Source organism: Aplysia californica, unplaced genomic scaffold (assembly GCF_000002075.1).
Source record: "Aplysia californica isolate F4 #8 unplaced genomic scaffold, AplCal3.0 scaffold00248, whole genome shotgun sequence".
Taxonomy (NCBI): Eukaryota; Metazoa; Mollusca; class Gastropoda; order Aplysiida; family Aplysiidae; genus Aplysia; species Aplysia californica.
The window spans coordinates 619,731-636,284 of record NW_004797518.1 but is presented as its reverse complement, the minus strand read 5'-3'; the positions used below and the strand labels follow the sequence as shown (position 1 = coordinate 636,284).

The window sequence follows — 16,554 nt, the reverse complement described above, 5'->3', positions numbered from 1 at the left end:
TCCAAGCCATTCTTAAATTTTGGTTGTTAACAGAAGTTTCATTGACTCCCAACCCACCCAACTGTTGGACATGGTTGACAAATCAGAGGTCTCATTTCTAAAATTAGATAGCATACACACGGCACGTAAGCCAAACTCGAGATCTTTAGAGCGGGTAAATTCTGCAAAATCAGGGCAATTCAAATAACTGTTTCTTTGCTCTGTCACTATAAAGCACCAAATGCTGTACTCCATGAAAAAGTTCCACTTTTCCTCAATACAATGTCAGTTGTTTGTATGTATGTGTACGTGGAGCTGGAGAATCGTCGTAGAAAGCGAAGCCCCTCCTGGTCAGCCAGTTCAAAAATTGACTCCAAAACCATGCATTCAAATGCTTCATAGAAAGATTGATAATTGAATACAGTCTTTTCGTTGGCGGAGAACTATAAAGCTAAGAATGGCATTTCCGGTGATATATTTAACGCCTTTGGGTTTAACCCTCTCAATGCCGCTGGTAAATAGGCCCCGGTGCCGGAGGAAATCCCATGAACCAAAGCAGATCAGGTGTGGCCCCACTCTACATCCCACAACTTTTTTTATTTATATGAATATTTCCTCATGAATTTCTGCATGTACATTCTACATTGAATCACATTTCTACTGATATACTTTAGGGGGAATTTCATAGTGAGATAGATGGAGAAAAGTTGGAGTAAGTCACATGATGCCAAAAACAACACCACCAAACAACATAAACAACACACATTCGAGTAATGATAAACTGAGACCAAAATAAGGGGAATACATGTTGTGTGAGTGTTTGCAGGTAAAGAAGAAGTGACTAGAGGCTTTTCCTACATTATACAACCCTCGTACAATCCATATACATACATGTAAGCCCATCTGTGTTTACTGCCAGTTAATGAATTTTGTGTGGTAGATCTAGATGTGTCAGATCTAGATCTAATCTTCTCTTCGAGCTAAAATCTGAATCTGACGCTTTCAAATGGGGGAAAATGGAGGTAAACATAAAGGGAAGGTACCCCAATGATAATTACAAGATTTTAGAAAGTAACTTCCCTTATAACTACTACTATAAATTCTACAGGCGCGGCAACGAAGAGGTTAAATATAAAGCCTTTAGAAACTGCCTCAAAGTTTTCTAAATATGCAAAATACATTTGATGGCTAACTCAAAAACTGCACCCATATAGAGGTCAGTTCATTTTCTGTTAATATAAAGTCTTCCGCTGGGATCAATTCGCATAGACCCTTCCACGGAACCCCTAAAGTATATGACCCAACACGGGGAGCAGGATTGGGGACGATGCCAGCCGGGAAAAGACTATTTTTGTTGATATATAGACAAATCTGCACACTTGAGGTAATAAAATACTAATCTGCAATGATTTCAGTCTTGAGAGACATTAAGCTCCAAATCTATGTTTTAGTGATTGTCCTCTGTTGATGTGTAGATGTTTGGTGCGCTTAGTAATGTTTTATTATCTGTCCAACATGGGGTTGCAGGTGATTAGAAAATTTTGCAACACTTTGATTACATCAATACGACCGCCATTTTTAAAGAAAATAACAACAGAGGTAAAAGAACGGTACCAAAATTCTCAGAAGACAAGGGAAAAATTTAGTTTCTGGTTCCGACTAAAATTACTATACAGATTGAAAACGTACCATTAACTTGTAACACAGTACCTAAGATTCATCAGACTAAAGACTTCAAGGTTACTTACACAGATCAAGTCGGTGGAGATCGTTGAAGTGGGTTTCTCTGAGGCCATTGTAGCCCCCAAAGACATATATTGCACCATTGTACTCAACTGAAAAGAGAAAACACATAAAACTTTTTGCTAAAACAACATGTTTGAGATTTTGGTTATTAAATGTCATATTTTGGACGTGAAAAACAGTGGGAAAGAACAGAAAAGGAGCTTGGGAGTAGAATGGTTAAGAGTTCTGTCTGTGGTGTAAAAAAAAGCCCCCAAAACAACAAAAAAAAACCAAAAATAAAAATAACCACACCACATAGTATGCTGTCAGTACTCCCGTCCTAGAGAGAACAGAGGAGACGGTGGGCAGGACAAAGTCTACCTAACACACTAAAAAGACAAAAAACTCACTAAAATTTCTCATCTGCTCCTCTCCTTCACCAGAGAACATACATTACTTTTTTTCCCCTCAAGACGTGGTGAATCTTGTCTCATCAATACATCATACAATGTGCAATCTTGTAAATTTATCACTTTTTTAACACAGTCAAGAGCTTACTATATTTCACATCTAAAAAAGGTCCATGACCAGCCATAGGAAGATACAGCCTTACTCACAAGCAGAGTGGCTCCTTCTCCCAGCGGGAGCACCAGGTGGAGGTGGTGTGGGTCGAAGCCAGGTGTCTGAAGTTGTGTCGAAGGCCATCACTTTATTACAGTAGATTTCATTATTGGTGAACTGGTCTCCGCCCTCATCACATCGACCTCCAAACACAAACATTGTGGTTCCCACAGGAGTGGCAGTGTGAAAATCTCTCCACCTGGCTGGTTTGCTCTGGGTGAAGATAAACAATTTTAGAATGCTGCTTTTTGTGTACCACACAAAACAAACCTATACAGTATGTGACTATAAATGGGTCCGGTAATGCTATAATTATTGCAAGTGCTCAAACTGAATTAACATGAAGAGAAAATAACATGGAAAACAACTGCAAACTTTCCAAACAACTGAAGTTCAGATTTCATATTTTAACTCTGTTATCTCCATAGCAGACCTACATCTTAGTAACTAGGTCAGAAATATTCATTAGATTGTGCTTTGTAAATGTACAGGATGCAAAGAAAGTGAAGTAAAGCAGTTAACGTAGGAATTACACAGAGATATCATAAGCTATTAAAGCATACCACATCATCTCAATATATTCGACAGTCAACAATAGGTGCATAAGTAGTCAAAAGCAAACAAATATATGAATCACTCATCCATTAAAAACAAGGGAAAAAGTTTGCTTCATTGTATTACTCCTTTAACATTTATCAAGAACAAACTAGAAAGATAAATTATGAGTCATAAACTATGAAAACCAAGCGTAAAGTGTGATCTAAAACTGGCAAAAAAAATTTGTTCTTAAATTGAATTTTTAAAATTTAAAGTAAAAAAACTATCGAAGTGTCTTCCCCTGCATATGACAATGCCAATCCAGCAGCTCTCTGGGTTGAGCCTTTTGAACAATAGCTATATCCAACCCTAAATATTTTATATTGCGAATGAATGCATCGTATTAATTGTTCAACCTGGACACAACAGGAGAGTACCACAACATATTCCTAATTCATAAAAAAATTTATGGAATCAAAATCCGCTTCATCAATAATATAATACAACTTACAAAAAGCAAATTCACAATATATACACTACTTACATTTACAACAACAGGGACCCACTGAAAAGTCACAAGGTTCAAATAATTCATGTCGTTTGAGAACCTGTCAGTCTGTGGACACACAAAAATAAACACATTACATACTTCATATACACATATATGTACAGTTGAACTTATGTAAGACGGCCACCCACTGTCAAGGAGAAAAGTGGCTGTATAAGACGGGCGGTCGTCTTAGGTAGGACTGATCAAGATGAAGAAAACAAACCATTCCCTGCTGATTTTGTGCATGGGAGACAAAAAAATGAAATATGTTAGACGAGTAAGACTGAGTGCCATGTTAAAACAAACACATGGGTCGCTACCACTCGGAGAACGAGCCATGCTTCTTTCGCAAGTTCATGTTGACGTCCATTGTTACTTTGTTACAGACTGGGTGAACAGTGACCACTTATCTCACTTATGATTTGTGCATGAGTTCTGGACGGGGCTAATGGGTAATGAAGAATCACATTCTTACCTCACAAGGAGCCGAAAATTTATTGTTACCTATTTGTCAACAGTGGGAGGGGCCTACACAACATGATTGGTTGGAGGGACTACTTAACAACAACAACAGGTGACTGGATTATGATGGCTCGTCCAAGACACCAAGGGCCAATGCAGAATTTATGACAAAACATAATGGAGTCACTAAGGTGGCCGTCTTAGACAGGTGTTATTGTTTGGTGTGGTAGGGGTTGTGAGTTAAAGTATGGTGGCCGCAGCCACGTTGGACAGGTGACCGTATCACACAGTAAAATTATATAGAAAAAACGTAACACTTTTTCTTTAAAAAATGATGGAATGGATTTTCTGTCTAAAATCACATGACAATTTACTTGATCGTCGAGCAGATTTTCCAGCCCCTGCAACAATCTAAAGAGAGACAGAAAGAATGAGTGAATGAAAGAAATTAGGAAATTGGCACAAAAAGTTCAGTATCATAGCTAGCCAGATTTTGATTAATCTGCAGGTTAAAAATGCATTGCCGACCGAAATGAATGCATAGCAGGACAGTCGTCGATTGCAGGAAATGCGCAATCTGGCAGGTTTCTTTAACATCAACTAATTGTAAAGAGAATTACTGTTAAAATACGTAACTTATACAAAACGATATGGAAGGCAAGTACGGATCCTCTGCCAAGGAATTTCAGTAGCCCAACGCTATTGCACTTTTTTAAGGATGGAGTTGATAATGATTGGGGAGCAAGCACAGAACTGTCAGAAGGTACGGATTTCTTAAAAAATACGGAAGATTGGAAGCACTGTTTGTGCAATGCATCTGACGTCATGGCTTCTACACACAGCACTGTGTAATGTGTTTTCGTTCCAGGGGCACATCACCATATTGTCGGCACTTTCTCAGAGCCAGTATCGCTTGATGTCGCCACCTTCCCAATACCAGCACTTAAGGCCTGGAGCCAGTACTGATACTGCCTACAGTAGTACTGGGAGTTCAGGTACTGGTGCCAGTACTGACACTGCCTACAGTAGTACTGGGAGTTCCAGTACTGGGTACCAGTACCTGCCCATCAGCCCTAGTCAATGGTGACATTCGTCAGAACCCCCAGTTCATTTTCGCTTTTATTTTTGTTTCAACTCAGAATTCTCCGATGATGGCCTGACAACTGTTTAGTTTAAATTGCGACGCACAAATGATCAATATTATTCGCAGTTCTGCTGTTACTTTCAAAACAAGCTTTGTCCGAGTTCTGACTAGTCGGGCCCGTCATCAAGACCTATCAGTAAAACAGCTTAAATCGCTCGTTCGCAACACGTGACATGACTCCCACCAAAGTGAGTTCCGGGTGTGTCGGGGACCGTTGACGGGGTAGGTATAAGTTCATGCACACCGGCTGAAGCGTCTTTCGGGACTTATCGGGGGGGTGTGTGTGTGTGTAAAACACATAAACTAGGAGAGCTTGACGTGGCACTTCAGGATTTAAAAAAATAATGTTAAAACACAAACAGGCACGCATGTGCAAGAAATTTTTTAAGTCAGTTTGGCAGTGACATTGGAGATTTGTCGTTGATCCCGATTTTTTTAAAAACAAAATCCCGATTTTTTTCCCCATTGAGATCCTGACTTTTAGATTTCATAGATTGGCAGGTCTGATTTTCTTTGTGTATTACAGTCAGATTTGACCCCTTTTGGTTTGTCAACTTTATTTTATTTTTAATTGGCTCAACCACCACCATCCTTCCCTCCTCCAAATGGACACAACTTTAATTGTATTCAATATTATTTGCTGTTACAATGAAACCTTAAGTTAATTAAAAATCGTCAGCTTTCAATCATAGTAATGGTCACTCTATGTGTGTGTCTGTGGGAATGTGCAAGCAAGTTAAACGTTAACATGCAAAAATTTTTACTATAAAATTAGGAGATAATTGACTTTTACCCTTTAAGTTTCTAAAACAAGGGTTTAAATACCCCTTAAGACAGAAAACCAAAGGGTGAAGGAACCTCTCAAGTTGGTCAGAAAAGGGGAGCCCTGAGTATTAAAAAAAAATAGGCATACATCACGGTGAAAAATGATTGTGCAAATATACGGACCCTAGACATGACGTGAGAGATGGCAAGAAGACAAGTGCTTAACAGTCAAAAAAAAAAAAAAGATTTTGTCTCAGGTATTTAACAAAATTTTGATCTCCTATCAACTAGATGAGAGAATGTGTAAATCTGCTAAATTCTAGATCAATAATTAGATGAATCTGGAATCTAGACCAGCAGTTAGCGGATCTGCTTTAGAGATAGCAGAGTAGACACCTCTAGTTCTAAATCAAAGAGATAAACTTGCAATAAAAAATAGCAAAGCCATATTCAGGCACAAAAATTGCAGCTGAGAAGAGAATTCTATACCTAAAATGCATTCTCTGAGCTCTCAAATAAGTAATGCTAAATACAGCAACATGTAAAAATGAGTGCAATCCTGTAACTAAACGTGAGAAGGGTTTGGACTTGCAAACTGAAATACCTTTCTCTCTTCTATCTAAAACATATGTATCTGCACTAGAATCAATACATAATACTTGAATTTTATAGCTTAGCCTGTCTGGTAAGGGTTTATAGGAAATTTTCCTTCCATTTCAGAACAAAGCAGTTGGGTTTTTTAAAAACACTTTCAAAATCCAAGTACTTCAAGCTTGAACGGAAAGGGAACTTGGTGAGATCAATTATCAATAAACTTCAAGTACGTACAAATTCCTCATAGCCAGCGAAGATGTACATGCGTTGGTGGATGATACATGCAGAATGACCGTCACGAGCTTCTGGGATCGGCCCGGAAACTTCCGGCATATCCCAGGTGTAAGTCACTGAAAAGAAAAATGGTTAACATTAACATTTAATCAAAACACCACATTTTTGTTTCTGTTGGTTTGTTTGTTTGTTTTTTGTCGTAAAAAAGAAACACATGATCAGAATGAGACACTTTTTCAATTAAGAAGCTATATTTTCAAATCAGGGAACTCAGAATAATATCAATGGTCTCTACATTTGATGGATACAGTGTTTGGTTTTCGCAACAGTCTCTTACAACATATCACAGGTTCATCCAGAGACTGGACGTTTCAGTGAGAATCCCTGACTTAGTGTCTCTGAAGCAGACAACAGGTAACAAAAGGATGGAACCCTTTGCATACAATGTCTAAGCAATGATTAGGATGAACCGAAAAGAAAAAAAAAAAGCATGTAGAGTGTGCAAATAACAAAAGTAAACTTGTTACAACGAAACAATTTTAACTCATATCAGCTCCATGTCATTTCTGTTTACCCCCTTCTGTCACAGACACAGCAGGCTGTTTTCATCACCACTAATTAAAACAAAAATTACGTCCGGCCCTAGAACAATCGAAGCTTCAAGGTGTATTTTTCGGGCGGCAGCCTATTTATCATCAATAATTTTGGATCTTGAACGCAAATCACTTTCCTTCCAGTCAAGACAGTTAATCAAATCCATCTGAAACGTACCTACTTTTTCTGAATTAAATTTCACTATCCGCTTCGCCAATGGTTAACTTTTGGCATGATGAATGAGACAGACCCAAAATAGGGAGTGATACAAAAACTTATGGGAATTCTGAATGACAGCACAGATTTATTTCTGGCTGCTCAGGGCAATTGTGAGGCATCAGGGTGAAATCAGGCCCTCGTCAAAAGATTGAAATCGAAGAAACTGACATTTTTCTGTCCGTTTGGTCATTTTTATCAAATTTTTGTTTTTAGACTAAACACCTTTAATGTTCATTCTTAAAAACATTTCTGTGCGGATTTTACTGAAAAATGTTGATTTAAGGCAGAAAAATAAAAATGTGCAGTTTCTCAGGACTCGCAAGCTTTGAACGTTGCCAAACTTTGGTAGCCATTTTCTCGCTAATTTTACCTCTGAAACCAGGCGACCCCCACGTCCTTCCATCACAAATATCTTGACTTCTGTTCATGGTAAGTATTTTTTTCACCCACAGTAAAACAAATGAAGAAGCTTTAAAATGAGACTAATAACTCCACATGTCCAAAAATTGACGACCGCCTGACTTCACCATGTCATGACACAATTAATGAAATTAATACTGAAGACGAGTTAAAACGCTGTCCACCCATAAAGGCCAGATACACGTAAGAGGATCCCAAGAACAGGCTGCCTTTGTCTGAGGTCAAATAGCATGGCATGATCTACTCACAGAAAGATTGAATTACAATGAAATAAATCATGCAAGTCTCACTCCACAAGATTCGTTTAAAAGCATTGAAAAGTTGTGACAGATTAGAATGTTCACTCATACCCCCATCAAATCTGTAAAGTTTGTTACAAGCTCCTGTACTGTCATTACGTCCACCCCACAAGTATGCATTTCCTTCATATTCAACTGTTGTGTGGCCATATCTTTGGTATGGCACTAGAGCAAGCTCTTCTTCAGTAGTTGGTAGGGGCAACAATGTCCAACGAAGTGTTACTGTGGAAATTAAAACAAAACAAAAATTCAATGAATTTCATTAAGACAAATCTTAACTTTGAAACTTTAAGTCTGATTACAATTATTAGCAGTACAAATATATTAACTGTTGGTTAACAGAAGTAAAAGTATGCTGGCACAACTTTCTTCCTTATACGTCACATTAGTATTTCAAATTTATGTTTTTTTATGCAGATCTGGCAACATTAATAACGTACAAAATGGCATTCTCCACATTTTCTCCCTATTCATTTTCAATATCAAATATATAGTATAGTACACTTGCAACTCACATGTATAGTCCAGAAAAAAAACCTCTTGAACAGGGAAGTAAAAATATAATGCACTGTGGAAACCAGAACAAGAGGTTGGAATGCATAAATATTAAATTTGATAACAAAAATACACACCTGTTGTTGTTGGGCTTTTTTCCCCCTCTCCAAATCAATCACATATATAGTGAGAGCAACCTTACATTGATTCAATCAAATTATTGTGTATGTCATGGTATGTAAATTTCACAAAAATGAAGAAACAAGATTAAATATCTGTACACATGATTCAAAAATTCTTCAGGAAAGATGAAAAAAAAGAAGACACATAATAACTTACCAGTGTTGAGCATGTGAATATCAATGGGTCTTGTTTTATTGTAGTCTTCTCCTGAGCAATAGCCACCAAAGGAGAAAATACGCTCTCCAATTGCGACTGCTGCATGGTTTACTCGCTTTGGACCTCCTTCAATGTGAATCGTCCACATCACCATTTTGCTGAATTATAATGCTGCAAAAAAACAGAGACAACAACCACATTATATGGGTAAGTATAGTGGTCTCCAGCTAAAACAGAACCGCTGTGATATCCCTTGCTTTAGACATGGATCAAGCTTACATACACACTAAAACCTGCAACTAACGATTAATAAATGGGATCAAATTAATTACATACCAAACGTCTTTGTGATATTATTATAATAACATATTACTTATTACTGATTTATCAGTTATTGCCCCTTTCTTTTCCTGTGACATTTCGTTCTCCATATTTTTACCTCCCTTTATTTTTATTCCAGGTTTTTATGCATCTTTTATTCTATCTCAGTATTAGATAAATTTTTACTTTTAGACCCACACCCAGTGGCACTGCTTTGGGACCTAAACTGCTGTAATTTTTGCAGCAAAACACACATATGACCACTAAAATCCTAGTAAATCATTTGTTTTCAAGATATCAAACCTAATTGCCAAAATAACAAATTATGGTGAAATCAACCCCCCCCGCCCCCCTGAAACTCCCTATGTTGTTAAAAACAAGTCTAATAACACTAAGCCATTAGTCCTATTGCAATACAGTTTGAACAAAACTATCCATAATCTCATGAACTAATAATTGGCAGTGGATATGAAGTTAAATTTGTGTAGAGCAGATAAAAATGAACAAGAAAATTGCTTTAGAATGTAATCAATATTCAAGCTTGAGACGGGTCCATGGGTAAAATAATGCCAATTCGTGTAAAGCAGATAAAAATGAGCAAACAAAAGTGCTTTAGATTATCAGACTGTGAGACGGGTCCATGAGTAAAATAATACCCAGCATTATTTTACTTGCACTCCCGTCCCAAGCTCAGGTATATTGTAGCCCTTAAGCAGTTAATTTTTGAAACTATTATAACACGAAAATTGACATTCCATTAATATCATCAATATTAACAAAAATAAATTTGATGGGTGTTATATATTTGAACTATTTTATAATAAGCATAATTGTGTAGTAATTCCAGTACTTTGGATCAACCCAGGGGAGAGGTTTGACTTTCAGGGGGAGGGCTTGCCAAAAGTAAAGAAAATCTGGAGATTACAGGGTACAATTATTCTTTTCAATCGAATAGTAATAGCAACCAAAGTTAGGAAAACGAACACACATTAAGTTGCGGTAGATTTACCACACATCATCATCATCATCATTGCCTTTCTCACCCTGCACCACGGTATATGCCACGGACAAACACCTTCCACTTTTCTCTATCCTGGGCTAACCTCTTGATGTTATTCCATGTCTTCCCACTTTTCTGTACATCGACTTCTGTGATTCTTCTCCAGGTTCCACGAGGTCTTCCCCTTGATCTCTTGCCCTGTGGGTTCCAATTCAAAACTTTCTTCGTTATGCAGCTGCCTGACTTCCTGAGAGTATGTCCAATCCATCGCCACTGCCTTCTTCCTACCTCATCTCTGACTGGGATCTGTCTTGTTTTCCTTAACACTTCCACATTGGTGACCCTGTCTGTCCATCTGATCCTCAGTAACTTTCTTAGACACCTGTTCAAGAAAACCTGGATCCTCTTTATGCAAGTCTGTGATACGTTCCATGCCTCACATCCATACAACAGGACCGACTTCACGTTTGAATTGAAAATCCTCAGCTTCGTTCGAAGTGAGATATCTCTGGTCTTCCAAATCCTATCCAAAGATATGAAAGCAGCCTGTGCTTTTCCAATGCGGGACTTTATTTCAGCACCTGTTCCTCCCTCTCTGTCAATTATGCTCACAAGATAGCAGAAGAATTCAACATTTTCTAGGGCCCTTCCTTCTACTGTGACCTGCTCCTTTCGTTGTGCATCTGTCCTTAGGACCTTTGACTTTCTGGGGTGGATGCTCAATCCAACAGACTCCGAAAGGCTGTTTAATACTGAAGTCTTTGCTTGCATCTGTTCCTGGGTGTGCGACAGAAGCGCCAAGTCGTCTGCAAAATCCAGATCGTCCAACTGTGTCCATGGTGTCCACTGTATACCATTTCTGTGTCCTCTGGTGGTTTCCTTCATCAGCCAGTCGATTGTCAATATGAAGAGGAACGGTGGTAGTAAGCATCCCTGTCTCACACCAGTCTTGATGTCAAAGCTGTCAGTGAGCTGGCCATCATGTACAACCCTGCAACTTCTTCTGTGGGATTCCGTGGTGTCTCATTATCTTTCATAGTGTCGCTCGGTCTATACTGTCAAAGGCCTTCTCATAGTCAAGGAAGTTGACAATCAGCTGGGAGTTCCACTCCAGGGACTGTTCCACAATAATCCTCAGCGTGGCAATCTGGTCGGTGGTTGAGCGATTTTTCCGGAAACCGGCCTGTCCATCCCGTAGTCTTGGATCCGTTCCTGTCTTGATTCTCTCCAGAATGATTCTGTTGAAGACCTTACCTGGTATTGAGAAAAGAGTGATCCCTCTGTAGTTGCTGCAGTTGCTGCAGTTGCTGAGATCCCCCTTTTTTGGAAGCTTCATGAGGTGTCCTTCTTTCCAATCCTTTGAGAACTTGCTCTCATTCCAGGTCCTGGTAAACAGTGGGAGGAGGATGTCTGCCGTCACATTGGCATCTGCTTTTAGGGCTTCAGGTGGAATCTGGTTGGGACCAGCCACTTTATCTTTGTTCAGCTTCTTAATGACATCCAGAATCTCTTGTTTTGAAGGAGCATCACAGCAGATAGGTAACTCATTTCTTGCTGGCAGTATGTTTGTTGGGTTACTCAGTAGTGGTCTGTTCAGGAGACTGTTGAAATGCCCTACCCATTGTTTAGACTGAGCTTCCTTTCCAAAAATGCTTTTCCCCTCTTGGTCCTTTACAGGTACTTCAGGTTTCCCATATCTTCCAGCAAGAGATCTACCACACAGTGCCTACTTTTCGTTCAATCATTTATTCCTGTTACAGGTCTTGCCACCCCATGGGGAGACAATCATGCGATCATGTTGTGCCAAACCAAGGCAACACTATGCCAATGACTGGATTTACACCAAAGAGCATCAGCTTTTCCCCTTCCCAGAACACACGGTATGACACAATAAATTTGACATGAAGACACAGTCAACTTTTCGGACCAACTAACTGCTACAGTGGGTCACTCAACTCCAGTTTGCCATGTTGGAAGTTGTTTTGCTTCATCTGCTTTTCTTTTTCTCCCGTCTATTTGTTTTCACAGTTAAGCATTTTGTTGATGGCCGGACAAGTAATTGTCGAGCATACTTGATGTCTGAATCATGCCAAATGCCATTTTTTAGCACCCACTTTTAAACAAAATAAGGAGGCCTGGCTAGGCCTTAGCCTAAAGAGATGGGACTTGGATATTTCAAGAATCCTGTAATAACCGTGACCCTTACATTAACTCCTGCCCTGTGTCTGTGCCGAGATGTGAGTCTTATCAAGTAACTTTTCACCACGGACGTTCCCGGCGGGCCGCCAGGGTCAGTGTGCACTGTAAGTGTACAACAAGTGGCCCTAGAAAAGTGTTTTCGCCGAGACTACTGTGAGGGTGTGTTGATCGATGATGAAAATAACACCCTATCTTTTATAGCTCTCTATTTATAAAGCGTTACAAACACACGAATAACCCCCTCTCATAAGCTGATAAGACATTACAAGCAATGCCCATTCGAAAACCTTTTTAGACGCTCTTGTTGTTATGAATGATCTGGGGTGCAAACGGAAATAATTATACATCTAGGTCAATTTCCGGCTCTCAAATTTTTCTGTTTACCTGCACACTGGTATTCAAAACTATCAAATAAAAACTTATCTTTATCAGGTAATATCATTTTCTAAAAATACAAAATCAAGCTCATTTCAAAGATTTTGTATGGAAAAATGAAAGTCTTGTTTCCTAGCTATCTTTTCGAGCTCCTCATGTCTAAGTGGGTCAATTTGTTTTTATTTCATTGAACGAGCATCTAGAGCTACCAACTGACGAACATCTAGAACTACCAACTTGGTGTGTTTTGAATGAGATGTACGTCTTGGTTACGAACCAACACAGGTGGGTCTAGAAAGTAGGCCACAAATGCACAAACTTAAGCAGACTGACGCACACATACTTGAATTGCGGGAATACGGAACCCAGTCATCACACGGATGATGTTCGGTGCGTGTGTGCTGAGCACGGGACAGGACTGAAGGCGAAATGCCCAAATAATACGCTTATCAGCGGGGAACATAAACCCAGCACCCGTTGGACGAGGCTTGAATACTAATAAGTGGGGCCCACTGTACTGTACCACTCAAGGTTCAGTCTAAACTGAGACTGAGCAGTTCTTTCAAACTTACTCATTTTAAAATCCAGGACTCCAAATTGATTATAATTCAGATTCTATTCACCACTATTCTATTTTAACACTTCATTACTCCCATCACTACCTGACAAGGCTAAGCATACTACGGCCTTTAAAGTGATTTTTGGCAGCTGTAGACCTCGAGCCAAAAAAAATCACAGGAAGGACTTTCGTAACAAGTAACATGCGACAACCTCAACAAACATATGAAGCTACAGCAAGCACCAAGCACACCTCTGTGATTGGCCCAAATATAGATGACCTACTTCCGCCATCTATTTTTGTCGTCTTCCGGGGTTTCCCCCCAAGACTCTTAGGTTTTCCTCGCCAGTAAACAGTTGACTAGATCTCGCTGTGTTTGGGGTTTAAAAAAAAAAAATTAATTTGTGCAACCTTTCTATAAACAGTCTCAGAAATTTTTGTTCCATAAATTTACCTTTCCTCAAAGTTGCACACACACACATGCAAGCGCGTTGGCACACACACACCCACACACACATGCGCGCACACACACACATACACACACAAGCACGCACACACACACACAGAAACGCGTGCGTGCACACGTCACAAACCCTCCCTAACCGTTTATTCTACTATGATTCATTGTGGTCACTCGTAACGAAATTCCTCCCAAATCACAAATAAAAGATGAATAAAATTCTTTGTTGGGTATTTTTTAACTTTCCCTCCCGTCTCACACTTACCTACCAGTTGTCCATTTTCTATTAAATATTGATGCACTGAACACGAATACCAACTTCATTTTCGTCGCAAATTAATAGTTTTTGAAATATCTGATTGTTCTTAACCTTCGTCCTGCGGGGGCTGGTTTTATGTCGCCCGATGAGCCTATTTCAGCACCTCGCCTGCGTTCCGGTCCCGCGTCAGTCTGGCCCCTGGCTCAGCGCACGCGTGCCGAGCATCATCTCCCGTTCAATTCGGGTCCTGTGTCGGATCCGCATTCACGCAGATCAAGTGTGTGTGCGTCAGTCTGCTTGAGTTTGTGTGCGTTTGTGGCCTTCTAGAACCGCCTGCTTTGGTTCGTAACCGAGGCATACGTCTCATTCAAAACATACCAAGTTGGTAGCTCTAAATGTTCGTCCAATGAAATTATAGAACAAATTGACCAACTTAGATATGAGGAGCTCGAAAGGATAGTCAGGAAACAAGACTTCCATTTTTCTATACAAAATCTTTCAAATGAGCTTGATTTTGTATGAAATGATACTACCGGATAAAAAATAAGCTTGTTTGATAGTTTCATTGTACAGGTAAAATGAACAATTTGAGTGCAAAACATTCGGAAATTGACCTATTATCCCCTTTCGAACCCCAGGTATTTCATAACAATAAAAACGTCTAAAAAGTTATTCGAATGGGCCTAACTACTTGTAATGTCTTATCAGCTTATGAAAGGGGGTTATTCATGTGTTCGTAACACTTTATAAATAGAATGCTATATAAGATAGAGCGTTATTTTCATCATTTATTAACACATCATCATTGCCTTTCTCACCCTGGATCAGGATATAGGCCACGAAAAACACTTTCCACCTTTCTCTATTCTGGGCTAGTCGCTTGATGTCACTCCATGTCTTCCCACTTTTCTGTGCATCCATTTCCATGACTCTCCTCCAGGTTCCATGTGGTCTTCCCCTTGATCTTTTACACTGTGGGTTCCAGTCTAACTCCTTTCTTGTTATGCAGCTGCTTGACTTCCTTAAAGTGTGTCCAATTCATTGCCAATGTCTTCTTTCCACCTCATCTCTGACTGGGCTCTGTCTCGTTCTTCTTAATACTTCCTTGTTGGTGATCCTGTCTGTCCATTTGATCCTCAGTAGCTTCCTCAGACACTTGTTAAGAAAACCTGGATCCTCTTTATGCACGTGTGGGATGCGTTCCACGTCTCACATCTATACAACAAGGCTGACTTCACATTTGAGTTGAAAATTCTAAGCTTTGCTCGTAATGAGATATCCCTGGTCCTCCAAATCCTGTTAAAAGAAATAAATGCAGTCTGTGCCTTTCCAAAGCGGGACTTTATTTCAGCACAAGTTCCTCCCTCTCTGTCAATTATACTCCCAAGATAACAGAAGGATTCAACGTCTTCTAGTCCATTTCCTTGTGCTCCTTTCGTAGTGCATCTATCCTTAGGGCTTTTGACTTTCCGGGGTGGATCCTCAATCCAACAGACTCTGATAGGCCATTTAAAATTGTTGTCTTTGCTTGCATCTGTTCCTGAGTGTGTGACAGAAGCGCCAAGTCATCTGCAAAGTCCAGATCGTCCAACTGCGTCCACTGTATACCGTTTCTGTGTCCTCTGGTGGTTTCCTTCATCAGCCAGTCGATTGCCAAGATAAAGAGGAAAGGTGATAGTAAACGTACCTGTCTCACACCGGTCTTGATGTCAAAGCTGTCAGTGAGCTGGCCATCATGTATAACCCTGCAACTTGTCCCTTTGTACATGCTCCCGATGAGGTTAACCAACTTCTGTGGGATTCCGTGATGTCTCAGTATATTCCAGTGTTGCTCGGTCTATGCTGTCAAAGGCCTTCTCATAGTCAAGAAAGTTGACGGTCAACTGGGAGTTCCACTCCAGGGACTGTTCCACTATGATCCTCAGTTGGTCCATGGTTGAGCGATTTTTCCGAAAACCAGCCTGTTCATCCCGAAGTTTAGGATCTGTTCCAGACTTGATTCTTTCCAGAATTATTCTGTTGAAGACCTTTCCTGGTATTGAGAAAAGAGTGACTCGTCGGTAGTTGCTGCAGTTGCTGAGAACCCTCTTTTTAGTAAAACTACGGGCCCCCACCTGCAGGGGCGATCGATTAACACACTACCACGGTATTCATGGCGAAAACACATGTTTCCAGGCGTGCTCGCTGTACACCAACAGTACACACTGAGTGACCCTGGTGGCCTGCCCAGAACGTTCGACGAAAACGGTTGCTGATAAGATTCGAATCTCAGCACAGACGCAGGACAAGAGTTAATAGAGATAGGCGGGGGGTTCCAGGGGGGCCTGCCCCACTGGGTTAAAAGAAAATCTGGGGGGTTACAGGGGGGTATGCCCCCTGTTTTAAACTAGGCAGTTTAGTGAAA

The 16,554-nt window shown here is 40.0% G+C and overlaps 1 protein-coding gene across 1 annotated transcript in view; it reads right to left on the bottom strand.

Annotated features, from left to right (window-relative positions):
- LOC101853564 (kelch domain-containing protein 3) overlaps positions 1-16,554 on the bottom strand; it is a 24,673-nt gene that overhangs the window by 6,302 nt on the left and 1,817 nt on the right. The window contains exons 2-7 of the mRNA XM_005100461.3: positions 8,978-9,148; positions 8,195-8,365; positions 6,612-6,727; positions 3,407-3,478; positions 2,322-2,538; positions 1,728-1,814 (exon numbers count right to left, since the gene is read on the bottom strand). Of these exons, the coding sequence (XP_005100518.1) occupies positions 1,728-1,814; positions 2,322-2,538; positions 3,407-3,478; positions 6,612-6,727; positions 8,195-8,365; positions 8,978-9,131 (817 nt within the window). The 5' untranslated portion in view covers positions 9,132-9,148. The remainder of the gene's footprint in view (positions 1-1,727; positions 1,815-2,321; positions 2,539-3,406; positions 3,479-6,611; positions 6,728-8,194; positions 8,366-8,977; positions 9,149-16,554) is intronic.